This window comes from Thamnophis elegans, chromosome 8 (genome assembly GCF_009769535.1).
Source record: "Thamnophis elegans isolate rThaEle1 chromosome 8, rThaEle1.pri, whole genome shotgun sequence".
In the NCBI taxonomy this organism is placed as follows: Eukaryota; Metazoa; Chordata; class Lepidosauria; order Squamata; family Colubridae; genus Thamnophis; species Thamnophis elegans.
In genome coordinates, this window is record NC_045548.1 from 78,717,098 (window position 1) to 78,743,955 (window position 26,858).

At 46.0% G+C, this 26,858-nt stretch overlaps 2 protein-coding genes across 4 annotated transcripts in view; one reads left to right on the top strand and one right to left on the bottom strand.

Moving 5' to 3' along the window:
• The window catches only part of TSTA3 (tissue specific transplantation antigen P35B), a 22,774-nt gene extending 2,606 nt beyond the window's left edge, over positions 1–20,168 (top strand). For all 3 annotated transcript variants that reach the window (XM_032223315.1, XM_032223313.1, XM_032223314.1), the window contains exons 2-12: positions 1,099–1,255; positions 1,999–2,113; positions 5,624–5,752; positions 7,417–7,490; positions 8,897–9,030; positions 12,145–12,209; positions 14,936–15,002; positions 16,771–16,850; positions 18,307–18,406; positions 19,644–19,772; positions 19,877–20,168. In XM_032223315.1, the coding sequence (XP_032079206.1) occupies positions 1,110–1,255; positions 1,999–2,113; positions 5,624–5,752; positions 7,417–7,490; positions 8,897–9,030; positions 12,145–12,209; positions 14,936–15,002; positions 16,771–16,850; positions 18,307–18,406; positions 19,644–19,699 (966 nt within the window). In that variant the 5' untranslated portion in view covers positions 1,099–1,109 and the 3' untranslated portion in view covers positions 19,700–19,772; positions 19,877–20,168. The remainder of the gene's footprint in view (positions 1–1,098; positions 1,256–1,998; positions 2,114–5,623; positions 5,753–7,416; positions 7,491–8,896; positions 9,031–12,144; positions 12,210–14,935; positions 15,003–16,770; positions 16,851–18,306; positions 18,407–19,643; positions 19,773–19,876) is intronic.
• A 3,871-nt stretch (positions 20,169–24,039) lies between these two features.
• Positions 24,040–26,858, bottom strand: part of LOC116512070 (protein brambleberry-like) — a 32,073-nt gene continuing 29,254 nt past the window's right edge. The window contains exons 12-13 of the mRNA XM_032222346.1: positions 25,723–25,823; positions 24,040–24,642 (exon numbers count right to left, since the gene is read on the bottom strand). Of these exons, the coding sequence (XP_032078237.1) occupies positions 24,510–24,642; positions 25,723–25,823 (234 nt within the window). The 3' untranslated portion in view covers positions 24,040–24,509. The remainder of the gene's footprint in view (positions 24,643–25,722; positions 25,824–26,858) is intronic.

The window sequence follows — 26,858 nt, forward strand, 5'->3', positions numbered from 1 at the left end:
CTACCTACCTACCTCTATCTCCATCTGTCTGTCTGTCTATCTAGCTATCATCTATCTATCTCCATCTACCCATCTATCTACCTATCTCTTATCTCTGTCTGTCTGTTTATCTATCTATCTATCTATCTATCTATCTATCTATCTATCTATCTATCTATCTATCTATCTATCTATCATCTACCTACCTACCTACCTACCTACCTCTACCTCTATCTCCATCTGACTGTCTATCTACCATCTATCTATCTCCATCTACCCATCTATCTACCTATCTCTTATCTCTGTCTGTCTGTCTGTCTGTCTGTCTGTCTGTCTATCTATCTATCTATCTATCTATCTATCTATCTATCTATCTATCTATCTATCATCTATCTACCTACCTTCCTACCTACCTACCTACCTACCTACCTACCTCTATCTCCATCTGTCTGTCTGTCTATCTATCATCCTGCTATCTCCATCTACCCATCTATCTACCTATCTCTTATCTCCGTCCGTCTGTCTGTCTGTCTGTCTATATCCATCTATCTACCTACCTACCTACTTACCTATCATCTCTCTCTCTCCATCTACCCATCTATCTACCTATCTCTATATCCATCTATCTGTCTGTCTATCTTTATCCATCTACCCATCTACCTACCCACCTATCTTCCATCTATCTGTCTGTCTGTCTGTCTGTCTGTCTGTCTGTCTGTCTGTCTATCATCTATCTATCATCTATCTATCTATCATCTATCTATCTATCTATCTATCTATCTATCTATCTATCTATCTATCTATCTATCTATCTATCTATCTATCATCTATCATCTCTATCTCCATCTACCCATCTATGTATGTACCTATCTCTATATATCCATCTATCTGCCTGTCTGTCTATCTAAATCCATCTACCTACCTACCCACCTATCATCTGCCTCTCTATCTCTATAGCCATCTATGTATCTACCTACCTACCTATCTCTATCTCCATCTGTCTATCTATTTATCGGTCGTTCGGTCTGTCTCTCTATCTCTATATCCATCTTCCTACCTACCTACCTACCTACCTACCTACCTACCTACCTACCTACCTACCTGTCTATCTCTCTGCAGAACTCGTATTGATGGCTGAGCTGGAAAAGCAGAAACGGATTCTGGTGACCGGCGGCTCCGGCCTGGTGGGAAAAGCCATTCAGAAGGTGATTGCCGACGGGGAACAGCAGCCGGATGAGAAGTGGATTTTTGTCTCCTCCAAAGACGCTGATTTAACGTGAGTGCATGAGGTTTTCTGCTGGAAGTTCTGACTTGGGTTTGTAGCAGTTGCAGGACTTGGGAACATCTGGTGAAGACATCTGGGTGAGGTCTAAGCTGGGATCCTAAAGCTGGGACAGTGTTTTTTCAGGCTTGGCCACTTTAAGATGGGTAGACTTCAACTCCCAGAATTCCCCAGCCAGCAAGGTTGAAGTTGAATCCACCCATCTTAAAACATGATGGCTAGGGAATTCTGGGAGTTGAAGTCCACCCATCTTAAAACACAGATATAGGATTCTAGAAGTTGAATCCATCTTATCTTAAATCATAGTGGCTGGGGAATTCTGGGAGTTGAAGTCCACCCATCTTAAAACACAGATATAGGATTCTAGAAGTTGAATCCATCTTATCTTAAATCATAGTGGCTGGGGAATTCTGGGAGTTGAAGGAAGTCCACCCATCTTAAAACATGCGGACTGGGGAATTCTGGGAGTTGAAGGAAGTCCACCCATCTTAAAGCACAGATTTAGAATTCTAGAAGTTGAAGTCCACTTAAGGACATTAGACACAGAATTCTGGGAGTTGAAGTCCATCCATCTTAAAGCATTTTGGAGGCGGAATTGCAGAAGTAGAATACACCCATCTTAAAACATACTGGCTGAGGAATTCTGGGAGTTGGAGTATGCCGGCCCTGCCTGGAACCCATGTGACGCGCCCAGGGGAAATGTGTCCTCTGCCTTCCATCTCTCTTCTCTCCTCCAGGAATGCCGCGGAGACCGCAGCCCTCTTTGAGAAACACAAGCCCACCCACGTCATCCACCTGGCGGCCATTGTCGGGGGGCTCTTCAGGAACCTCAACCACAACCTGGAATTCTGGGTGAGGATGGTGTGGGGGTGGACGACCTTCCCTAAACAGGGAAGCGCTTTGTTTCGAACCCCAAACAAGCCACCGACTTCTGGAAGTTTGGCCCTGCCAACCCCAAACAAACCTTGATTGTTTGGTTGTTTCAGGTTTGGGCCAAACCAAAATGTGTTTTTGCCAGGTCGGTGGGCAGGGCTGCTGGACTAGGCACCCGGTACCCACACCATGTCTTCCAGGAAGGCTCTTTGCTTGGTTGGTGTAACCCTCCATGCTCCTAAACCATCTTTGCTTGGAGGAACCAGGGTTTGTTCTTTAGCCAGAACAAAACAGCTTCCTTTCTTTCGGTACAAATACAAAAATGGCCTTGTGAATCATTCTAAGGGCTCCCGCAACCCTTCAACTACTTGTCCAAAGCGAAGGAAAGTCATGGGAAGCTGATTTTATCTTCTTTCTTTCCTTTTTTTCTTTCTTTCCTTCCTTCTTTTTTCTTTCTTTCTCTCTCTTTCCTCCTTTCCTTCCCTCCTTCCTTCCATCTTTCCTTCCTTCCTTTCTATATTCCTTTCTTTGTTTCTATTTTCTATTTTTTTTCTATTCCTCCTTCTCTCTCTTCCCTTCCTTCCCTCCTTTCGTCTCACCCTTCTTTCCATCTTTCTTTTTCTTCATTTTTATGTTCCTTCCTTCTCTTTCTTTCTTTTTATATTCTTCCCTCCCTCCCTTCTTCACTTCTTTTTGTGTTCTTTCCTTCCTCTCTTCCCTTCCCTTCCTTTCTCCTTTCCTCCCTTCGTTCCTTCCCTTCCCTTCTCTCCCCTTCCTTTCCTTTCCTTCCGTCTACATTTAAAAATAAATTATAAAATTATTTTGCAAATATCTATATATCTATATATCTATATCTATATCTATATCTATCTATATCTATATCTATATCTATATCTATCTATCTATCTATCTATCTATCTCTCTATCTATCTATATCTATATCTATATCTATATCTATATCTATCTATCTTATCTATCTATCTATCTATCTATCTATCTATCTATCTATCTATCTATCTATCTATCTATCTATCTATCTATATTCCAAAAAGGTGGAACTGGAATGGGACTCTGATGAATTTGCTCAACCTAAAGGTTGAATCTGATAGGTGACATATTCGCTTGTTCTTGGCTTGAATTTATATTTTTCTAGGAAGTCTCCATGTGGTTGAAAATCCCTCCTTTTTTAAAATCCTCTCGGAGATCTTCACATTTTCGGAAGCATTCAGTCTGCCGTTTCCCCACCCCCTCTGGAAACGAACTACAGATAGCCCTCAATTTACAACCACAATTGATTCCCACATTTCACAGTTGTTAAGTGAGTTTTGCCCCATTTTACGACCATTTCGCCACAGTTGTTAAGTGACTTGCTGCAGTGCTTAAGTGAGTCACACAGTTGTTAAGTGATCCGGCTTTCCCATTGACATTGCTTGGCAGAAGGTCACGAAAGAGAATCGCATAACCCCGGGTCGCAGTGACTGTTGTGGCCCGCCAGCTGAGCTGGCCACAGAGTCGGACAGTGAGGAGGTTGGGGAAGAACATGGGCCAGTCCTGCGGGGCTGAGGGAAGCTCAGACGAGGGCTCTGCGTCGGGGGCAGAGAGGGAGCTAGCAGCAGTGAGGCAGAAGAACAGCTGGAGCCTGTTCCCAGTGTGCGCATCTGCAGAGCTGCCAGAAGACAAGAACAACTAAGAAACTTGGGAGGAAAGCCACACCCTGGAGGCGATTGGCCCCTCCCAGAGGAAACAAAAGAGGAGCGAATGGGGAGGGGTTTTTTGCAGGAAACAATTCCTTCATTTTGGTCTGGAAAGTTCTGTTTGTGACCCTAAGAGACTCTGTGCCAAGTTTGGCCTTGCCCTGCAAAGTTTGCAAACTTGTTATTTGGCAGCTCTCCAGATGAGATAAGGTTCGTGTTGATAAATATTCCTTTGAAAGACTGTTTGCTAAAGCCTTGCGGACTGTGAAGGAAAGGAATTCACAGTCGTGTAAATAAAAGGGGTTTTGCAGGGGCCACGACTTTGCTTCTTGCTTTCTAAGGAAGCCTGGGTCAGAACAGCGTCATAAGTATGAGTCAGTTGCCAAGCATCTGACCATTGACCCTACGGATGTTACAACCGTGTGAAAATAAGTCTCTGTCTCGTCGTAACTCCGAACATTTAACAAATTATTGGAAATTGAGAATTAGCTTCTTCCCAATGCATACAAGACCGTAAAGCCCACACATTGTTGAGAAGCATTATCCTGCTGGCTGGGGATGATGGGAGCTCCATTTCTGCACGCATTAGGGTCAATCTATTGTTTCAAGAAAATTTGAGCTGTCGAGAAGCTGCGGAGTCGGTCAATCCCACCCTGCCTTCTACAAAGTTCCTTTCTTTGAATGCCTTTGGCTGATTGTTCCCCTATACTTTTCAAATTTATGGGAGGAGGCTAAACAAATGCCCCTGGCAAGGAAAGAAGCATGGAAAAAATCGGCGGAGGAGCTGTGTGACGGAGATAACATTGAGCGGTTCTTTCCAGCGCAATGCATAATTTACAGCGTGCATCAAAGAGCGATTCTTTTGGTTTCAATTTGGCGTGTCAGGAAATGGTTGAACGCGGAGAAGGATGAAAAACAGACTCTTCAAACCTCCCCAAGGACCACAGGACAGGCGGTCCTCGATGTACAGCCGTTCGTATAGTGACCAAAGTGACAACGGCCCTGGGAAAAAAAGCGTGACTTACGGCCGTTTTTTTTACACTTACGACCGTCCCTGGGGTCGCATGATCAAAATTCAGATGCTTGGAAATTGACTCGTGTTTACGACCATTGCAGTGTCCCGCGTCACGCAATCCCCTTTTGCGACCGTGGAGAAGCATGGCTCACTTTATGACTGTGTTACTCATGTAACAACTGCAGGGATCAAGCTGGCCACATCAGTGGTGGATTCCTCTCCCCGTCACTACCGGTACGCTGCTGCGCACGGGGCTGGACGTCCTGGGCGTGCACGCACGGGCACTCCACCACCTCTGTGACGCCCGGATGCTTGTCGGAGGTCTCGCGCAGGCGCCGCGGACTGCACGCAGGCGCATTTGGCCAATCGCTTTAAAAATAGGTATGGCGGGCGGGCGGGCGGGTGGGCCAAACGAGCCACCGTGCCGGAACCGTGGCTGCTGCTCCCGGCTACTACCAGTACAGCCGTACCGGCTGGAGCCCACCACTGGGCCACACCCACCCAGTTGGCCACGCCTGCCCAGCCACAGCGCCTGCCCCCCCAAGAGCAACCACAGCCCTAATGTGGCCCTCAATAAAACTGAGTTTGACATGCCTACTCTAAGCTATCTGGAGTCATTCATGTGTTGAGTTAGGTGGTGGTATATAAATGTGTTTAATAAATAAAGAAGTGTGTTTAAGTAATAAAGAGGCTGAGCCGAGAGGGGCAAATAGCCAATTTCAGCCTCGATAAAATTTTTGCAACACCTGATTGTGGATCTCTACTTTTGTGTGTCCCTAGAGGAAGAATATCCACATCAACGACAATGTCTTGCAAGCGGCGTTCGAATCCGGCGTCCAGAAAGTCGTTTCCTGCCTATCCACCTGCATATTCCCAGACAAGACCACCTACCCTATTGACGAGACCATGGTAAGGGCGGTGACCCAAATCCCCTCCCCTTTCTCCACTTACAGGTAGTCCTCGGCTTACGTCCACAATGGAGCCCTAGATTTCTGTTGGTAAGCGAGGCAGTACTTCAGTGAGTCTTGCCCCGTTTTACCACCTTCCTTGCCCGGTCGTTAAGTGAATCCCTGCAGGGGATTTAAGTTAGAAATGCGGTTGTTAAATGAATCTGGCTTTCCCATTGACTTGGCTTGTCAGAAGGTTGCAAAGCGGGATCGCGCGACCCTGGGACACTACGACTGTCATAAATATGAAGCTGGTTGCCAAGCGTCCAAATATTGATCACATGACCACAGGGATGCTGCAGTGGTCGTAAGTTTTTCACCCCCTAGAGATATGCCATGGGTGTCAGGGTTCCAAATACCATCCAAAATTAAATCAGAGTCCAAGGCAAAGGATTCCTCAGAGTTCCAATTGATGAAGAGAGACCTGTTGGCCCGTCTGGGGAAACCCGAATCTGAAAGCTTCCCGGTTTTCCCCACCCAGTTGAAAGTTTGGCCTTCATTTTGGGCTGTTTTTTTGCCCTCTGGAGGCTTCCCTGAAGGCTCCGGAGGGCGAAAAACAGCCAAATGCACAAACAGGAACGGACTTTCAGTTTGTGTGTTGGGCCTTTTTTCGCCTTCGGGGGGGGGGACGGGACTGTTTTCACCCTCCCCAGGCTCCTAGAAAGCCTCGGGAACCTGCGGAGGGAGAAAAAAACAGGTCCATTGCACTCCCAAAGGGAGGGAGGGGAGGGGGGGGGACGCACGTGCATGCGCGCAGGGACGCGGGAGTCACGCACATAGCATTATGGGTGTGGGCACGTCCACGCACGACCCCCTTTTGTCCCTCCCACTTTTGGCATGTGATCCGAAAAAGGTTAACCATCCCTGGTCAAAACTCATTTCTCCGATGTTTCTCCTAACCCTAAATTGGGATTTGGTCCAGGTTTCGCTCTTCTTCATCGTCTTTGGTCGTCCTGCTGGTCCTTGGAGGTCTCTCCCTGCCCTGCCCATTTTTGACCTTCAGAGGAGAAACAATACAATACAATACAATAGCAGAGTTGGAAGGGAGCTTGGAGGTCTTCTAGTCCAACCCCCTGCCTAGGCAGGAAACCCTATACCATTCCAGACAAATGGATATCCAACATCTTCTTAAAAACTTCCAGTGTTGTAGCATTCACAACTTCTGGAGGCAACTTCTATTCCACCGATTAATTGTTCTAACTGTCAGGAAATTCCTCCTCAGTTCTAAGTTGCTTCTCTCCTTGATTAGTTTCCACCCATTGCTTCTTGTCCAAAGGTGCCTTGGAGAATAGCTTGACTCCCTCTTCTTTGTGGCAACCCCTGAGATATTGGAAGATGCTATCATGTCTCCCTTGGTCCTTCTTTCCATTCAACTAGACATACCCAGTTCCTGCGACCGTTCTTCATATGTTTTAGCCTCCAGTCCCCTAATCCTCTTTGTGGCTCTTCTCTGCACTCTTTCTAGAGTCTCCACATCTTTTCTACATCGTGGCGACCAAAACTGGATGCAAATATTCCAAGTGTGGCCTTACCAAGGCCTTATAAAGTGGTATTAAGACTTTAACCAGGAGTCTCCATTTTTGGAACGTCCCTCGGGCTTCCTAATGTGCAAAATTTCCCTTCCAGATTCACAACGGCCCCCCGCACAGCTCCAACTTCGGGTACGCGTATGCCAAAAGGATGATTGATGTACAGAACAGGTAAGTCTCACCTGGTCATTCGTTCTTAGGAGTTCTTGGACCGGTCAGGAATCAGATTGGGTTAAGGAAGAATAAAATAGGGATAGGGATAGAATGGAATGGAATTTCTCCTTGGTTCTAAGTCAGTGTTTCTCAACCTGGGCGACTTTAAGTTCTGTGGACTTCAACTCCCAGAATCCCCCAGCCAGCTGGCTGGGAGCTGGCTGGGGGATTCTGGGAGTTGAAGTCCACAGGACTTAAAGTCGCCCAGGTTGAGAAACACTGTTCTAAGTTCTTAGTTCTAAGATCCTGCGGGAGAAAAGCTATGGATTGACACAGAGTTGACAACAGTTGAGATTGAGCTAATCGGGATGGTGTTGAGGTATATATATAGTCCTCGATTTACAACAGTTCATTTAGTGACTGGAGTTACTAAAAAGGGGGGAACTTTCTTTATACTTGTAGCATCCCCACAGTGACATGATTAAAATGTGATCACCTTTTGTGACCTTCTAGCAAGCCAAGTCAGTGGGGAAGGCAGGTTCCCACTTAACAACCATGTTACAATCTTAACAACGGTGGTGCCTCGCTTAACAACGGTGGTGAGAAATGTCGTAAAATGGGGCAGTCCGCAAGCGTCAACAAAACGACGACAGCAATCTCGACAACGGCCTCGCTTAGCGGCAGAAATGCTGTTCTCAATTGTGCTCTGACATCCAGGACTCTCTGTACAGGGGAGTCCTCGACTTACGGCTGACCACTTAGTGGCCGCTTGAAGTTACGACAGAATCCACACAAACGGTGCTTATGAATTCGATTCGAAGTTCTGACACTTGCCCAACTCTGCGGCCTATTTTGGACAGTGGATTTGTTTAATGACTGCTCTGTTCACTTAAACGACCACCGTAAAAAGAGTCCGAAAATAAGATCCGTCCTGTGATGACCCGCTTAACGAATGGCATGACTTACGACCATAATTCCAGGTTCAATCACGGCCGTAGAGGACGACCTCAATTCAGCCCAACATTTCTGTCCTTAAGCAAGACATTTGTTAAGTGAGTTGTGCCCCGTTTTTGCCACCTCCTTTGCTCCGTTGTTAAGTGAATCACTGCAGTGGGTAAGTGAGTCACCCGGTGGTTAAGCACATCTGGCTTCCCCAATCTGGTCGCAAAAGGGGACCTTGGGATGCTGCAACCGTCGTAACTACAGGCCAGTTGCCAAGCCTCTGAATTTTGATCCCATGACTGTGGAGATGCTGCAATGGTCGTAAGTGTGGAAAGGGGGCCCAAGTCACCTTTTTTCAGCGACGTAATTTTGAATGGTCACTAAACGAACTGCTATAAATTGAGGACTCCATGTGTTTCTCTGCCAATAAGCGCCCCCAATTGTTCTGCCCTCCCCTCCCCAATTCCTTTTCCTCCCCCCAGGGCATACTTCGAACAGCACAGCTGCCAGTTCACAGCCGCCATCCCCACGAATATCTTTGGCCCCCACGACAACTTCAGCATCGACAACGGCCACGTCCTGCCAGGCCTCATCCACAAAGTGTACCTGGCCAAGAGTGAGTCGCAGAGCGGGACGGGGACGGGGTGGGTTGGCGGGGAGGTCTGTCTGTCTGTCTGTCTGTCTCTTGGCCTACCCTCTGTTTCTCAACCTTGGCGACTTTAAGTCCTGTGTGTCAGCACCTCTTCATTGAGTAATTAGGAAAGAAGACCACGAGACTCCATAGGTAGAATTCAAGTGTACTTTTACTAATTATAAATGATTAGAAGCGTAGCAAAGCGAAGACTGATTATTTAGGCGCGAAAGCGATTGATATATAGAATAACCCATTCCCCACCCCTTGGCATCCCAGTTACAGTCCAATCATAATTCTCGTAAGTGTCAGGTGTGAGATAACTTCGAAAGACATCACCAAGATGGAATGTCGGTGCCGTTGGCCTTGGCGGGAACCTCCTCCGCATGCGTAGTCCGACAGGCAGCAGAACTCCAGAATCTTCCTCCAGCACAAGTAGTAACCCCTCCCAAATACCATGCCCTCCCTCCCCGTTTCATGGCAGCCGAAGCAGCAGCAAAGCAGAGGCTGACATCCGGCCGTCCTCCTGGCTCCGGCTGTCTTCTCCCCCCACTACCCCTCCAGGCCATCAAGGCTCATCAATAAATCAGAGCCTCTTGGAGATGTGGCTGCTGGAGGTCGGAGTCCTGGCAGACTCTCTGTCTGAGCTACCATCCCGGCTCCCACAAGCCAAGATTGCCGGCGCATCTGCTAAGCATTTAGCCTCCCTTTGCGCTGCTCATCCGGGGTTGGAGCTGACAGGCCCTGCTGGCTGCCAAAAGAATCCTTGTGCTGCCTTCGGATGCCCGGATGGGCTGCACAGGATTTGGAATTGGGGCAGGGGGAGAGCGACCCCTCTCTGCTGTGCCCAGAACAGGCCGGCCTTTTGCACACGTCCTTCCGCCCAGTGAGGAGGGACCTGTGGGAGGAAAACAGCGACTCAGAAATCCAGGGAGTTAGTTGTGGGCTGACGGCCATTCATTTAGAGCCGAGGTGGCGCAGTGGTTAGGGTGCAGTACTGTAGGCCACTTCAGCTGACTGTTATCTGCAGTTCAGCGGTTCAAATCTCACCGGCTCAAAGGTTGACTCAGCCTTCCATCCTTCCGAGGTGGGTAAAATGAGGACCCAGACTGTGGGGGCGATATGCTGACTCTGTAAACCGCTTAGAGAGGCCTGAAAGCCCTATGAAGCGGTATATAAGTCGAACTGCTATTGCTATTTAGGGACTGTCCAAAGTTACAGCAGCACTAATGAAAAGCACCAGAAACACACAAAGAAAATGACTTGCAACTGGTTTTATTTTGTTTTACTTGATTTTTTTATTTTTTATTTTATTTATTTTTTACTTTATTTTTTACTTTATATTTTTTTTATTTTTTTATTTTATTTGTTTTTTATTTTGTTTATATTTTATTTTATATTTATTTTATTTTTTACTTTATTTGTTTTTTATTTTATTTATATTTTACTTTATATTTATTTTATTTTTTTACTTTATTTGTTTTTTATTTTATTTATATTTTACTTTATATATTTTTTATTTTTTTTACTTAATCGTTTTTTATTTTATTTATATTTTATTTTGTTTACCGTATTTTTCGGAGTATAAGATGCACCTTTTTCCCTCCCAAAAAGAGGCTGAAAAAATGGGCTGAAAATCTGGGTGCGTCTTATACATCAAATACAGCATTTTTTTTGCCTCCCTTCCCAAAAATGGGTGTGCATACCCTTATGGAGGCTTTTAGAGAGCTCCTGGGGCCTGGGGAGGGCAGAAATGAGCAAAAAATGGGGCATCCCCCCCCCCCCCCAGCAGCACTCTATAAGCCACCATAAGGCTATGCATGCAATTTTTTTGACAAAAAAATGGCCCATTTTTGTGAAAAATGGCCCATTTTTGTGAAAAATGGCCTGGGTTTTTTTTGCTCGTTTTTGGCCCCCCCTCCAGGAGCACTCTGTAAGGGTCCCCCCCACCCCCACCCCCGCAAGGCTATTCATGCCTTTAAAAAAAACCGGGCCATTTTGGGGGCTTTGCAGAGGGCAAAAACTTTTTTTTTTCCTTTTGGAAAGCTCTTCAACTGACTGAAGAGAATTACAATGATCAAGAGCTGTGCCAGCAGAAACAAAGTCTTAGGTGCTGCAGATTGTCAGCGATTTCCTCCTCCAGCATATGGATAAATACACCTGGAAACATCTACCTACCCACCTACTGTATTTCTCCCTCTCTATCCCTCTATCTTTGTACCTACCTACCTACTCTCTCTCTCCCTCCCTACCTACCTACTGTATTTCTCTTTCTCTCCCTCTCTCCCTCAATCTACCTACCTACTTTTTTTTTCATTTGCCTCTTGGTGCATCTTGTACTCCGAAAAATACGGTATATTTTATTTTATTTTATTTATATTTTATTTTTTATTTATTTTAATTTTTTAAAATTTGCTTTTTATTTTATTTTCTTATTTTTTATTTTATTTTATTTTATTCATTTTTTATTTATTTCAATTCTATTTTAATTCCATTTTAATTATTCTATTTTATTTATTATTTTATTGTCTTATGTTATTATTTATTTTATTATTTTATTTATTTACAGGTAGTTCTTGACTTACTGCTACTTGTTTAGTGACAACTTGAAGTTACAGCCACACTTAGGACGTAATAAGTGACTTAAGATCATTTTTCAGGTTTACAACTGTTGCAGCGTTCCCCTTGATCACATGATTGAAAATTCAGAGGCTTCGCAACCGACTCGTGTTTCTGACGGTCGCAATGCCCTGGGGTAATGTGATCCCCTTTTGCAACATTCTGGCCAGCAAAATCAACGGGGGACCCAGGTTCACTTAACAATTGTGTGAACAATTTAACAATTGCAGGGATTCACTTAATCACTGCGACAGAAAAGGTCATGATGGCGTAAGTGTGAAAAATTGCCATTTTTTTTTAAAGCACCATTGAAACTTCAAATGGTCCCTAACTGAACTGTTGTAAGTTGAGGTCTAAGAAAATTAAATCCGCATCAAAGGACGTTTGCAGTGGGAACGTGTAAATTTCCTGCGTGAAGAATTGCGGAAGGCGGGAGGTGTTGTATCTTAACGGCCAACTTTCTCCGTGTTTTTCCTCCAGAAAACGGCACCGATGTCTCCGTCTGGGGGACCGGAAAGCCTCGGAGGCAGTTCATTTACTCTCTGGTAAGCCTAATCCCCACGGCATCCCTTGGAATGGAGGGAGAAGTCCAAGTGAGAAGTTCAGTCTGAGGGTGGCCAGTGGGAAGCGTGACTTCAAGTGGTTCCACAAGAGATTTAGATAGAGCTTGTGCTCAGCCAACGACTGCAACGGAGGCTCCCCGTTACTGTTCTGTTCTGTTCTTTTCTATTCTATTCTATTCCACTCCACTCTACATTCTATTCTATTCTATTCTATTCTATTGCACTCCACTCTACATTCTATTCTATTCTATTCCACTCCACTCGATTCCATTCCATTCCACTCCACTTTCTATTCTATTCCACTCTGTTCCACTCTACATTCTATTCTATTCTATTCTATTCTATTCTATTATTCTATTCAACTCCACTCTACATTCTATTCTATTATTCTATTCCATTCCATTCCACTCTACATTCTATTCTATTCTATTCTATTCTATTATTCTATTCCATTCCATTCCACTCTACATTCTATTCCATTCCACTCCACTCCACTCTACATTTGATTCTATTCTATTCTATTCTATTATTCTATTCTATTCCATTCCACTCCACTCTACATTCTATTCTATTCTATTCTATTCTATTATTCTATTCCATTCCAGTCCACTCTACATTCTATTCTATTCCACTCCACTCCATTCGATTTGATTCGATTCCACTCCACTCGATTCCACTCCACTCCACATTCTATTCCATTCCATTCCATTCCACTCCACTTTCTATTCTATTCCACTCCGTTCCACTCTACATTCTATTCTATTCTATTATTCTATTCCATTCCATTCCACCCTACATTCTATTCTATTCTATTCTATTCTATTATTCTATTCAACTCCACTCTACATTCTATTCTATTCTATTATTCTATTCCATTCCATTCCACTCTACATTCTATTCTATTCTATTATTCTATTCCATTCCATTCCACTCTACATTCTATTCCATTCCACTCCACTCCACTCTACATTTGATTCTATTCTATTCTATTCTATTCTATTATTCTATTCTATTCCATTCCACTCCACTCTACATTCTATTCTATTCTATTCTATTATTCTATTCCATTCCAGTCCACTCTACATTCTATTCTATTCCACTCCACTCCATTCGATTCGATTCCACTCCACTCGATTCCACTCCACTCCACATTCTATTCCATTCCATTCCATTCCACTCCACTTTCTATTCTATTCCACTCCGTTCCACTCTACATTCTATTCTATTCTATTATTCTATTCCATTCCATTCCACCCTACATTCTATTCTATTCTATTCTATTCTATTATTCTATTCAACTCCACTCTACATTCTATTCTATTCTATTATTCTATTCCATTCCATTCCACTCTACATTCTATTCTATTCTATTCTTCTATTCCACTCCACTCCACTCTACATTCTATTCTATTCCATTCCACTCCACTCCACTCTACATTTTATTCTATTCTATTCTATTCTATTATTCTATTCCATTCCATTCCACTCTACATTCTATTCTATTCCATTCCACTCCACTCCATTCCCTCTATTGCATTCCATTCTATTCTATTTTATAATCTCAACTACTAACAGCCAAGGGAAATTAGCAGGAGATAAGAGTAGAAGGAATTCAAGGTAGACTGGCCATAGATCTCTTGCAGACGTTCAGGGACTCATGACTGATGACACGTTTGACCCCTCCCTCAGGCTCCGCCTGGTCACCTCCTACATCAGCGGTGTCCAACTCATGTCGTCATAGCGGCGTCATGTGACGTATCGAGACTTCCCCCTCCCCCCCCTCCCCTAGACTGGGTGTGGGCATGACCTGTGCATGACCAATCCGGCCCATCGGCCGGGAGTTTCACAGCCCTGTTCGACATATAGATTGTAACAGTCGTAAAACAGGTTGATCATGTGACCAGCCCAATTGAAATACCTTTTTTTGTGGCGGTTAAGCGAACGCCGCAGTCATGAACTGAACCAATGCTTCTCCATGGATGCGTTTTTGCTGAATATTTTTTGCTTGTATATTAGGCTTGACGAGGGGTGTTAGATTTTAAAGCACATATATACTGTCTTCTCTTATTTTTTTCTTTAAAACTAAGATATGTTAAGTATATTGATATGGAAGCATAAATACCATCAACATAGAATGGAGTTTGTTCAGAAGCTGAAATACACCAAGTGAAGGAGAGGAAGAGTGGGAAGCAGAGGAGAGAAGAAAGATAGGAAGAGAGTGATAGGAGAGAGGGTAAGGGGGGAAGATGAGGAGGATAAGGAGGAGTGGAATGAAGAGAGAGGAGAAGGAGAAAGGAAGGGGAAGTAGAGTAGGAAAGGATGATGGAGGGAAGAAAGGAGGTAGGAGAGAGGTAGAAGAAAGAGGTGTATGGAGAGCAGAAGAGCTAATAATGGGTTTTTTATCTTTCTGGGCGTTGATGACAAGAGGAACCGATGTAATTACTACTTAATACAATAGGATATTGGCTATGTAATAGTATACATGTGATTATATGAAAGTGGAAAATAAAAAAAGTATATTAAAGAAAAGAGCGGTAAATTGAGTTGGGTTGCTAATTGCTGGAGCGCAGAGGAGGCCCAACTGCATTTGAATCTGGGTCGTAAGTGCTCTTTTCGGAGTTGGTCGTAACTTGGAACGGTTGCTAGGCAATCTGTTGTATGTTGAGGTCTACCTCTACTACCAATTTCTTCTCTGAACCTCTTTTTAGGACCTGGCCCGGCTCTTCGTTTGGGTGTTAAGGGAGTACAATGAAATAGAACCCATTATCTTGTCTGGTAAGTGCCCTCCCCTATCGCCAACACCGGAGATTGGATTCGGAATCCTTTTTTTTCCCCAAATATCAGATATTTCTTTTACGATGCACCTGCCGCCTCCCTTGCTTAACGTTCGTCACCCAAATTTGGAAGTTTCAGGAAAAGGGGTAAGGGCCAGGAGAATAACGGGGGAGACTGCCAGGCTCCGAGAAAGACACACAGAGTTACTTCTAAGCAATTCCCTTTATTGTTCCTCGCCTCCAGACAGAATCTTGCCAGAGTGAAGTAAACTGTTTGCATTATCAAAGATGTCCTCTGAAAACTTCTACGGAAAGAGCTGTCTTAACTCTCTTCCTCCCAACTACATAATGGAGGAGGAGGAGGAGGAGGAGGAGGAGGAGGACGACAATCACTGTGAGGTCCTTGGTGGCCTCTGACCTTGGCTGTCTTCTTGCAGACGTTTCATTACCTAACTAGGTAACATCATCAGTGCTAGTAAGGAATGGCTCTCTATTTGGTCTCCTTCTTTTCCTCCTCCTCCTGTTTATATTTTCCTCCTCCTCCTCCTCTTCTTCCTGCTGCTGCTGCTGTCTCCAAGCACACTCCCTCCCTTCTCGCACTGATGGCGTTACCCACGGGTAATAAAAAGTCTGCAAGGAAACAGCCAAGCTCAGAGAGCACCAGGAACCGCGACACGGTTGTCCTTCTCTTCCTTCCACCTTCCTCCCCCTCTTTCCCCCTCCCCCTCTTTTTTTTCCTCCCCCTCTCCTCTGCAAATCCCCCTCATTTGCAGCACTGATGATGTTCCCTAGTTGGGCAATGAAACGTCTGTGAGAAAATAACTGAGCTCAGAGAGCACCAAGGTCCCCACAGTTATCCTTTTCCTCCTCCAAGTCCTCCCCCTCCCCTCCCCGCCCCCCTCCCTCCTTCCCTTCTGGAATGATGAGGTTCCCTAGTTGGGTAATGAAACGTGTGAAAGGAAACAGCCGAGTTCATGCAGGACCCCACTCCTCTTCTAACTCTTCCTCCTCTTCTTCCTCCTCCTCTTCCTCCTCCTCCTCTTCCTCCTCTTCTTCCTCCTCCTTCTCATCTTCCTCCTCCACCTCTTCCTCCTCCTCCTCCTCCTCTTCCACCTCTTCCTCCTCTTCCTCCTCCTCTTCCTCCTCCTTCTCATCTTCTTCCTCCTCCTTCTCATCTTCCTCCTCCACCTCTTCCTCCTTCTCCACCTCCTCTTCCACCTCTTCCTCCTCTCCTCATCTTCTTCCTCCTCCTTCTCATCTTCTTCCTCTCCTTCTCATCTTCCTCCTCCACCGCTTCCTCCTTCTCACCTCCTCTTCCACCCTCTTCCTCCTCCTCCTCCTCCTCCTCTCCCTCTTCCACCTCCTCATCTTCCTCCTCCACCTCTTCCTCCTTCTTCTCATCTTCCTCCTCCACCTCTTCCTCCTCCTCCTCCTCCTCCTCCACCTCTTCCTCCTCCTCCTCCTCCTCTTCGTCCACCTTTTTCTCCTTGTCCTCCTCCTGTCCACAAAGCTCACTCCCTCCTAGCACTGACGGCATTACCTACTTGAGTAATAAAACCCTCGCAAGTAAACAGCTAAGCGGAGAGAGCACTAGGGACCCTTCAACCAGCCCATATTCCACCGCCAAGACCAGGCCCATCCCATCCCTTCCCATCCCAGGAAGGTTGAGGGCGCGGAAGGGCCTGGGCAGCCTAATGACGGGATGGGTTGAAGGAACGGAGGGGCAGCTCTGGGCTCGGTCTCACCGTTGTCTTCTGCTTCTGTCCCAGTGGGAGAAGAAGAGGAGGTGTCCATACGAGAAGCCGCTGAATGCATCAGGCGAGCCATGGATTTCAAGGGGCAACTTCTGGTATCCTTCGTCAAGGCTTCCCCAGGCATTGGAGCAGACCAAAACCTCCGGCTCTTTCCACGGTGTGGCTAGTCCTTGATTTACGACACAGTTTCCATGGCTAAGCAATGGGAAGTCTATGGAGATCCTCAGTTTTCCATGTCAGGGTTGCCTCAAAGGTGCAACTGGACTTTCTGGTTTTTCCTTGAAGGCGTTTCGCTTCTCATCCCAGAAGCTTCTTCAGCTCTGACTGGATGGTGGGGAATGGAAAGATTGATACTCCTTGCAGACAGCTGGTCAATCACCATCATCCAAGAAGCTGTATGAAATGCTATAGGGATGGCTAACCTTTTTCCTATCGCGTGCCAAAAGTGGGGGGAGCACAGGGGGGGTCGTGCGTAGGCATGCCCCCACCAATAATTCTATGAGCGCAGCCCCCACCCTCCCCCCACTTTTGGCGTGCGATGGACCCATTTTTCGCCCTTCCCAGGCTCCAAAAGGCTCTCTAGGAGTCTGGAGAGGGCAAAAACGTCCCATCCCTGGAGGCCCTCCGGAGCAATAGCAATAGCAGTTAGACTTATATACCGCTTCATAGGGCTTTCAGCCCTCTCTAAGCGGTTTACAGAGTCAGCATATCGCCCCCAACAACAATCCGGGTCCTCATTTCAGCCACCTCGGAAGGATGGAAGGCTGAGTCAACCTTGAGCCGGTGAGATTAGAACCGCTGAACTGCAAATAGCAGTCAGCTGAAGTGGTCTGCAGTACTGCACCCTAACCACTGCGCCATCTCGGAGGGCGAAAAACGGCCCTACGGGCAACCCGTAAGTTCAGGAATGGACTTCCGGTTGCCCGTAGGGCTGTTTTCCGCCCTCTGGAGGCAGGAAAATAGCCCAATGCGCAAACCAGAAGTCCGTTCCCGAACTTCCGGTTTGCGTGTTGAGTTGTTTTTCACCCACTGGAGGCTTTAGAGAAGCTTCCAGAGGGCAAAAACGGCCAAAAATGAAGGCCAAAATCAGCTGGGGCTGAAAGGGCAATACATCTTGTGCCCTAACAAATGGCTCTGTGTGCCAGCAAATGTTCAAATGTTGGAAAGTTCAAATGTCGGCACTCAATAATTCAGGAACTCATTAGACAAATGCCCCTCCCCACAGTGACTCCTTAAGTCTCATTCCCCAGGTGTCCCTTGTGAAGGTGGGTGGGGCGTTCTCCTCCTGAGCAGCCCGCCCAATCTCCGCTGTTCTCGCCTTCTCTCCACTCTCCGTGCTCGAGGATCAGGAGTGGGTGGTCCTTGCTCCTCACCTAGGTTCAGCCTCTCGTGTTCATCCTGCCTCTGCTCCTCCCTTTCTACAAGCTGTTCTAATGCTGAAAGGCCCTGGCCCTTCCCCATTTTCCTCCAAAGCCAACAAAACCATCCCCTCAATCTGTTGGCCCAGGTTCCATCTTGACTTTGATCTTTAACCTCACCCCCTCCTTCAAGTTTGACGAATCCAAATCAGATGGTCAGTTCAAGAAAACGGCCAGCAATGCCAAGCTGAGGAGATACCTGCCTGATTTCCAGTTCACGCCGTTCGATCAAGGTAAGAGCAACGTGTCCAACGAGTCCATCTTGGGTCTTTCCATGTGGCCTCCGGAGATTTGGACATGTTGGAGTGGATCTCCTTCACCCCTCGAAGGCAACAGCCACAAGAGTCACAATTGGATGTCCTGTTGATCCATGGCTGCCTAGTCCTGCTTTATGTGACATTCAAACACATAATCCCAAAAGATATGTAAACAATATCCATTTATTTTACTTTTTTTCCATTTCTGATTATGACAGGTTCTAAGTTAGCAACATTCAATAGAAATTCTTACATCTTAGGGAGAGGAAACTCTTGTGGCTGTGAGAGTCAAAGCTTGTGATTGTCAAAAAGTGCATGCAAAAGCATTCAGAAAGGTATTTCCCATGAGCAAATTATTACTTCATCAAGTTGTAAAGTTACAGAAGTAATACAGTTGCTATGACCCCCCCAGGAAATAGAAGTGTAGAGGTAACCAAAGAAAATGGTTGTCTCATCATTTTGGGATGATGTGTAGGATCACACAATTGTGCGATCCTGCACAATTGTGCAGGATTAACATGGCACGGAAAATCCCGAGAGTGAAATTCATTCATTCGTATACAATTATATACAATTTGATAATTTGGAAGTTTGTGGGAGCTTCATCCCTGGAGGCTTTCAAGAAGAAATTGGACTGCCATTAGGTCAGAAATGGTGTAGGGTCTCCTGCTTGGGTGGGGGGGTTGGACTAGATGACCCACCAGGTCCCTTCCAACTCTGTAAATCTCTGGTTATGCTTCTCCGTGCACAGAGCTGACATTGGAGGAAGAATCGTAAGAGTGAAATTCAGTTATTGGCTTATAACAGTTTGTTTAATGACCATCTACTCTACTCCAGCCCCACTTAGATAGAATGAATGGTGTGTAATTTTAACAACTGTATTTTATTCTTAAATTTTAAATGCTTTTTTATCTTGCTCTGTAAGCCGCCCAGAGTCCCATGGGATTGGGCGGCATACAAATTTTATTAAACTTCAAACTCCAAACTCCACTGCTCTATTCAGCAAATCAGAACATACAGTATTTTTCTCTAGCTGAGATGTTCCCAAAGCCCATTTTTCAAACCCGCCACAAAACCCCAAATTTGCTAAAAATTTCACCCCTGCGGAAAGCTGCCCCCCCCCACTTTTCTTGCTCAAGGAGGGGGGGGGAATACTGTCTCCGTCCCTCCTTCGTTCTTTCATTGCCTCCGTCTCTTCTCCTCTCTCCTGCAGCCGTGAAGGAAATGTGCGACTGGTTCTGCGCCAATTATGACAGCGCCCGGAAATGACCGAAGCCCCCACCCCTCCGCGATGGCAGCATCTTAAAGTTAGGGGCGGCGGCTGCACCCTCGTCTCACTCAGGTAGCTTTTTGAAGAAGGAGGGGGGAAAAAAGAACATTAAAAGAAAACTGCTTAGAGTACCAAAACCGGACCGGCTTGTTTTTTTCTTTTTAAACAAATTTTAGCCGTTTAAAGACGGACGTCGTGTACTTAAGCGAGCCCCTTCAATGACCGCCAGCGAGAGGAAGCCAATCCAGCGAGCAAATTTTCATTCTGCGCAAAATTGCCGTGTCAGTGAAACTCTTCTCCTAGAAGTCCTCAACTTACAACCATATATTTAGTGACCGTCCAAAGCCAGGGGTGGATTGACCCGGGCACTACTACCCGGTTCGGTGCGCGTATGCGCATTTGGACAAAAATAGGTCTGTGCTTGCACAAAATGTTAAAAAAAGGAAATAAATTAAATGTGTGCAGTTACAATTGTTTTGCGTATGTGCAGAATAGCAATAGCAGTTAGACTTATATACCGCTTCATAGGGCTTTCAGCCCTCTCTAAGCGGTTTACAGAGTCAGCATGTCGCCCCCAACAACAATCCAGGTCCTCATTTTACCCACCTCGGAAGGATGGAAGGCTGAGTCAACCCTGAGCCGGTGAGATTTGAACAGCCGAACTGCAGTCAGCTGAAGTAGCCTGCAGTGCTGCATTTAACCACTGTGCCACCTCGGCTCTAAGATCAAGATGGCGGCCCCATAGGAGAACCAGTTTGAGGGCGTGGCAGGCCTGGGCCGCTGCCCATTCCAGTGACCTAGGCCGCCAAATCACTACCAGTTCGGCTGAACTGGTAGGAACCCACCTCTGGTTCAAAGTTGAAAGAGCACTGACTTACGACCGTCATTCACACTTATGACTTTGTAGCATCCCTTGATCACGTGATCAATATTCAGACAGTTGGCAATTGATTCATACTTATGACCGTTGCCGTGTCCCGGGGTCACGTGGTCCCCTTTTGTGACTTTTTTTGACAGACAAAATCAATCAGGAAGACACATTGACTTAAGAAATGTGTTACTCACTTTTCAACGATGTTGATTCACTTAACCATGGTGGCAAGAAAGGTCGTAAAATGGGTCAAAACTCACTTGACAAATGTCTTGCTTAACAACAGACATTTTGGGTTCCACTGTGGTCGTAAGTTGATATATTTGTTTTGCCGGTTTCCAGCATTTTTGCTGGTTTCTGGCAAAAACCACACATTTAAACCAATGGGTTCGCTTAATGACTGCGTTATTTGCTTAATGACTGCCGGGACAAGGGCATAAAGTTACTTTTGATCACGTGGTTGCCTCAACACGCAAAAGAAATGATTTGAACAACCAGGTTTCCTCTCCTAATTATGTTCAAAAGTCAGGAACTACATGGTATTTACAGGCAAGTCCTCGACTTTACGACCAACATTGACCCCAAAAATTCCATTGTTGATCAAGACAGCGATTGAGTTTTGTCCCATTTTACGATCTTTCTTGCCACCGTTGTAAAGTGAATCGCTGCGGTTGGTAACTTAGTAATCCCGTTGTTAAGTGAATCCAGATTCCCCATGGACTTTGCTTGTCAGAAGATCGCCAAAGGGGGATCCCTTGAACTGCGGGGCACAGCGACAGTCGTAAGTATGAATCAATGGCCAGCCATCTGAATTCTGATCACACGAGGCTTGAAAGGTCGTAAGTGTGAGCACCGTCCACTTGGGACATAGCAGGGGTTGTAAGTATGAACCAGTTCTCCGTAGAGGTAGGTGGAGATCGCATCAAATGCCTGGCTTGAAATTATCCGCCTTCGGATTGGACTGAGTCTGATTAAGGATAGTTAAGACACGCCCCTGCTGCTAGCCTTACCCAGCTTTTCGACTCAGTCCACTTCATCGCTAGCGCCTAATAATAATAATTGGGTTCACCGGTTCGCATGACCTTGGGGCACAGCAACGGTCATAAGTATGAATCAATGGCCAGCTGTCTGAATTATACTTTTAGTGGTAGTTTGGGGCAGCCTTTCTCTCTCAGTGCTGCTTGGAGTGAAAAAGCCGATGCCTGAAGCAAAACGAGACGGGCCTTCTTAGTAATAAGCTGGCAATTAGCATTATCCGAAGCGCAAGAGACCTGCCAGATGTTGCTAAGAATCTCTCCTGCATCAAACAGCTGCTGCTGATGCCTTCCAGCAGGAACAGCTGGAGGGTTGCAAAAAAAAAAAAAAAGCCTGTCTTTTGCTGATGGGGGCCAGAAAAATACATTCCTTTTCAGAGGACAAAGAGAAGGGGTCCTGGGAGGTCTTCTAGTCCAGCCCACTGCTCAAGCAGGAGGCCCTATACCAGTAATGACTAATCTTTTTGTTGTCGCGAGCCCACACCCATAGTGCAATGCACGCGCGACACACACACTCCCGTGTGCCTGGCCAGATGCGCATATCGCACACACATACACACGGCGCACTCCGTTTTGGGACTAGCAGGCCTCCCTGCAGCCTCCTGAGACCAAAAACAGGACACATGGGGGTGCACGCCCCCCCTGCACGGCTCCCACCTCTCACGCATGTGCACACATCTCCCACACGTGTCCCCCTCCACGCATGCATGACAGAAACCCCCAAATCAGCTGGCTGGCAGGAGCACACGCATGCGCGGTGGAGCTGAGCTGGGGCGATGGCTCGCATGACGCAGAGGGCTCTGCATGCCACCTGTGCCGTAGTTTTGCCATCACGGCCCTAGAGCATTTCAGTCCAATCTCTCCTTAAAGGCCTTCAGTGTTGGAGCACCCACAGCTTCTGGTGGCAAGCTGTTCCATGGGTTAATTGTCTTCTCTGTTAGGAAGTTCCTCCTTAATTCTAGCTTGCTTCTCTCCTTGATTAGTTTCCATAAACGATTTATGACTGGGTGGTTTTTTGCACTTATGACCGTTGAGGAACCCCCAGGGTCATGTGGTCCATCCATGTGGATGGATGGATGGATGGATAGATAGATGAGTTGGATGATAGATGGATGGATAGATAAGAGGTAGATGGATGATGGATGGATATAGATAGATGAGAGGTAGATGGATGATGGATGTAGATAGATGGAGGTAGATGGATGTTGGATGGATAGATGAGAGGTAGATGGATGATGGATGGGATAGAAAGATAGATGAGAGTTAGATGGATGGATGGATGGATGCGATAGATAGATGAGAGGTAGATGGATGATAGCAATAGCAGTTAGACTTATATACCGCTTCATAGGGCTTTCAGCCCTCTCTAAGCAGTTTACAGAGTCAGCATATCGCCCCCAACAACAATCCGGGTCCTCATTTCACCCACCTCGGAAGGATGGAAGGCTGAGTCAACCCTGAGCCGGTGAGATTTGAACAGCCGAACTGCAGTCAACTGAAGTAGCCTGCAGTGCTGCATTTAACCACTGCGCCACCTCGGCTCTCTACCGCTTTCGCCCAACCATTGAAAAAATGGATTCCTTGGTTTCCTTTATAACCTACAACCGTGTCTTCTTTCGGTTTCATTCTTCATGTCGATCTCTTCGTTTGCCACCTTCTGGCAAGAAAAAGTCAGGGGGGAAGCCAGAGTCACTTAACAACCGTGTCACGAACCTAACTCCCACTTAACGACCGTGGCAAGAAATGTTGTAAAATGGGACAAAACCCACTTAACAAATGTCTCTTAGAAACATAAATTGTGGGCTCAATTGTGGCCGTATGTCAAGGGCTACTTGTACTAATTTAACCCTAGTGATTCACTTAACGACAGTGGCAAGAAAGGTCGTAAAATGGGACAAAACTCACTTAACAAATGTCTCTTAGAAACATAAATTGTGGGCTCAATTGTGGCCGTACGTCAAGGGCTACTTGTACTAATTTCACCCTAGTGATTCACTTAACGACCGTGGCAAGAATGGTTGTAAAATGGGATAAAACTCACTTAACAAATGTCTCTTAGAAACATAAATTGTGGGCTCAATTGTGGCCGTACGTCAAGGGCTACTTGTACTAATTTAACCCTAGTGATTCACTTAACGACCATGGCAAGAAAGGTCATAAAATGGGGGAAAGCTCACTTAACCAACATCTCACAGAGCAACGGAAATGTGGAGCTCAATTGTGGTCCTAAGTTGAGGATCAACTGTACCCCGTCTAATTTTTTTAATTTTATTTTCACGAATAGATTTTTTAAAAATTTTGCTTATTTCCTTGGCCGCATTAGTATTTATATATAAAAAACCATTTTTATTAAGCATACAAACAGCAATGATCAGTTTTAAAAAGAAGGCACCATAGACTGGTTAGCAAAGCATTTTTGGGTCGGTCAGCTGTTTCTACCTCTGTAAGAAAATTTCACCTCGAGCCAAAACTGTCCTCGGAGCAGAACTGGATTCGGATTGTGTTACTCTCATTTTTTTTGGAGGAGATCAAAAAGTGGAAAGTTGCATCTTTAAGAGGAAAAAAAAAACTCTTCCTTTTTAAAACTAAATGGACGGTCCGTTGGGCCAGCTGCCACGTCGGCTCTTAAGAAAAACGATCACTTTTAAATAATGCCTCCAAGCCTAACATAGGCATTAAAAAAAAAATGGGAGCAGAATGTTAATTGCTCTTAACCCAATGGATCGGGGTGGTTCTTTGGCCATTATTGGTAGAAACTAGATTATTCAGCAGTGTATAAATGCTGAACCAAGAGGAATCAACGTTATTCCCCTGAAAATGGGCTTTAGGCCTTGGCACGGAAGCTTTTCAGCGTTGAGTCCACCGGAATTGCAAAGCCGGAAGAATCAAAGATTCCTGCTGGATTCAAGCCAGTTGGCTCTGTCCGGCCACATGAACATGGCAGAAAAGGTGGTCGGCGAGGGCTTTCTTTCGGCATGGCTGACCGGTCCTGGTCACCCCCTGGCAGAAGGGCCTTGGAGAAGCCGAGCAGCTGGACCTGCAAGTGGGGGAAATGAGAGGTGAGGATGGCATCCGGGTATCTGCTCCGGATTTAAGCAAGGGTTGATGTCAAGCCTGCAGCCCTCTTTTCTTTTGGATCTTTGGCCTGCCACACTTTCTATTATTCTACTATGCCGTTTCTATGGTGGGAAAATGGGAGGGGGGATTGTACGGAGTTAGATGATATGTAGCCATAACAACGTTCTTTCTAGAAAACCAAGGTCATCCTTTGTCTCTGCACCTGACCAGAACTGGATGGGTGAATATGCCAGCATGGCAGTGGGAGATTGGACCATGGGATGGACTTGTGGGTGTGGGGGCAAGATCTTGAACTTTCAACTAGGTGGGGAAAACTGTGAAGCTTTCAGATTCGGGTTTCCCCAGATGTGCCAACATGGCTCTCTTCATCAATGGGAACTTTGAGCAATAATTTGCCTCGGGTTCTTGATTTAATTTTGGATGCTATTTGGAACCCTGACAGTTGGCTTGATTTCCCAAAGTCTTCTCCGTCATAGCTGCATAAAAAACTCTCTGACAAATTGAAAGATAAAAAAGATAAGTATAAAAAGTGGAATGGGGGGACATAACTAAGGCAGAATATCATCTTTACATGCTCGGGCTACTTGCTGATATTCTGCCTTAGTTATGTCCCCCCATTCCACTTTTTATACTTATCTTTTTTATCTTTCAATTTGTCAGAGAATTATTTATGCAGCCATTCTGGTTTCTTTTGGAAGCTGTCATTTTTCTTCTTCATTGGTATTGTGCTAGACTGGGCTTTTGTAATCTCATTTTTCAAAATTTCCCAAGCTTCTTGAGTTGTTTTCCCCTTGAGGATTCTCATCCATGGAATTTTTCCCAAGCTCTCTCTAAGTTTATGGAAATTAGCTCTCTTAAAATCAAAGACTGGTGAACCCCTATTCCTAGAGATTAAGAGGACGGGGATAAACATGGGGGATTCTCTGAGCCCATCTGCCTGTCAGATTGAGCAAATCATGGCTTAATACGATGTTTAGATGCCAAGAGAACATTTGAAGCTTTGATTCACACATTGGCCCCTGCCGGCTCCCATACTTACACGTCGCTGAGCAAGGAATCGTTAAGCGAGGAGACTTGTGGGATGGCGAATGAGTTGAACGCTGAGCCGAGATGGGGCCTGGATAGTTTCTCCACGGGGGCCTGTTGGGGAACGAAGGAGGACACGTTTTGTTCCCCCTGGGATGCCATGCTCCATCTCGGCTGGGCTCTGCCCCGTGGGGGGGAGGACAGAACTCAAAGAGAAGCAGCAACACATGTTAGGGGGGTGGATTAGCCGAAAGACCCCTCTGAGCCCCATGGAGACAAGGGATGGTCGCGCAACAGGCAGCATCCCCAGAACATGGACCCTGTGCTGGTTTGATAGGATGGCCTGGTTCCCACTGGCTTCTCCAAATAGCAATAGCAATAGCAGTTAGACTTATATACCGCTTCTTAGGGCTTTCAGCCCTCTCTAAGCGGTTTACAGAGTCAGCATACGCCCCCAACAATCCGGGTCCTCATTTCACCCACCTCGGAAGGATGGAAGGCTGAGTCAACCCTGGGCTGGTGAGATTTGAACCGCTGAACTGCAGATAACAGGTGAAGTGGCCTGCAGAACTGCACCCTAACCACTGCGCCACCTCGGCTAAGAGAGAGTTGTCCAACTTGAATCTCCAAGATAGCAACGGCAGCACCATACACGGCTTTTACAGCCTCCAGAGATCAGCCTATTTGGCCCCCAACAATCTGGGTCCTGCTTTTACCCATCTCGGCAGGACGGGAGGCTGAGTCCACCTTGAGCGGGTCAGGTTTGAACTCCTGGCAGTCGGCAGAGTTAGCCTGCAATAGTGCATTCTAACTATTGCACCACCATGGGCCTGCCTGCCTGCGTGCCTTGCAATAGTACTTCAGACTTATATACCGCTTCACAGTGTTTTATGGCCTTCTCAAAGTGGTTTAAAGAGTGAGCCTCTGCCCCCCAACAATCTGGGTCCTCATTTGACCCACCTCGGAAGGATGGAAGGCTGAGTCAACCTTGAGCCTGGTGGGATTTGAACTGCCAAATTGCAATCAGCCGGCAGTCAGCAGAAGGAGCCTGCAGTACTGCACTCTAACCACTACACAACCACGGCCCTTCTTTCCTTCCTTCCTCCCTCCCTCCCTCCCAACTTAGCACTAGCAGTTAGGCTTATATAC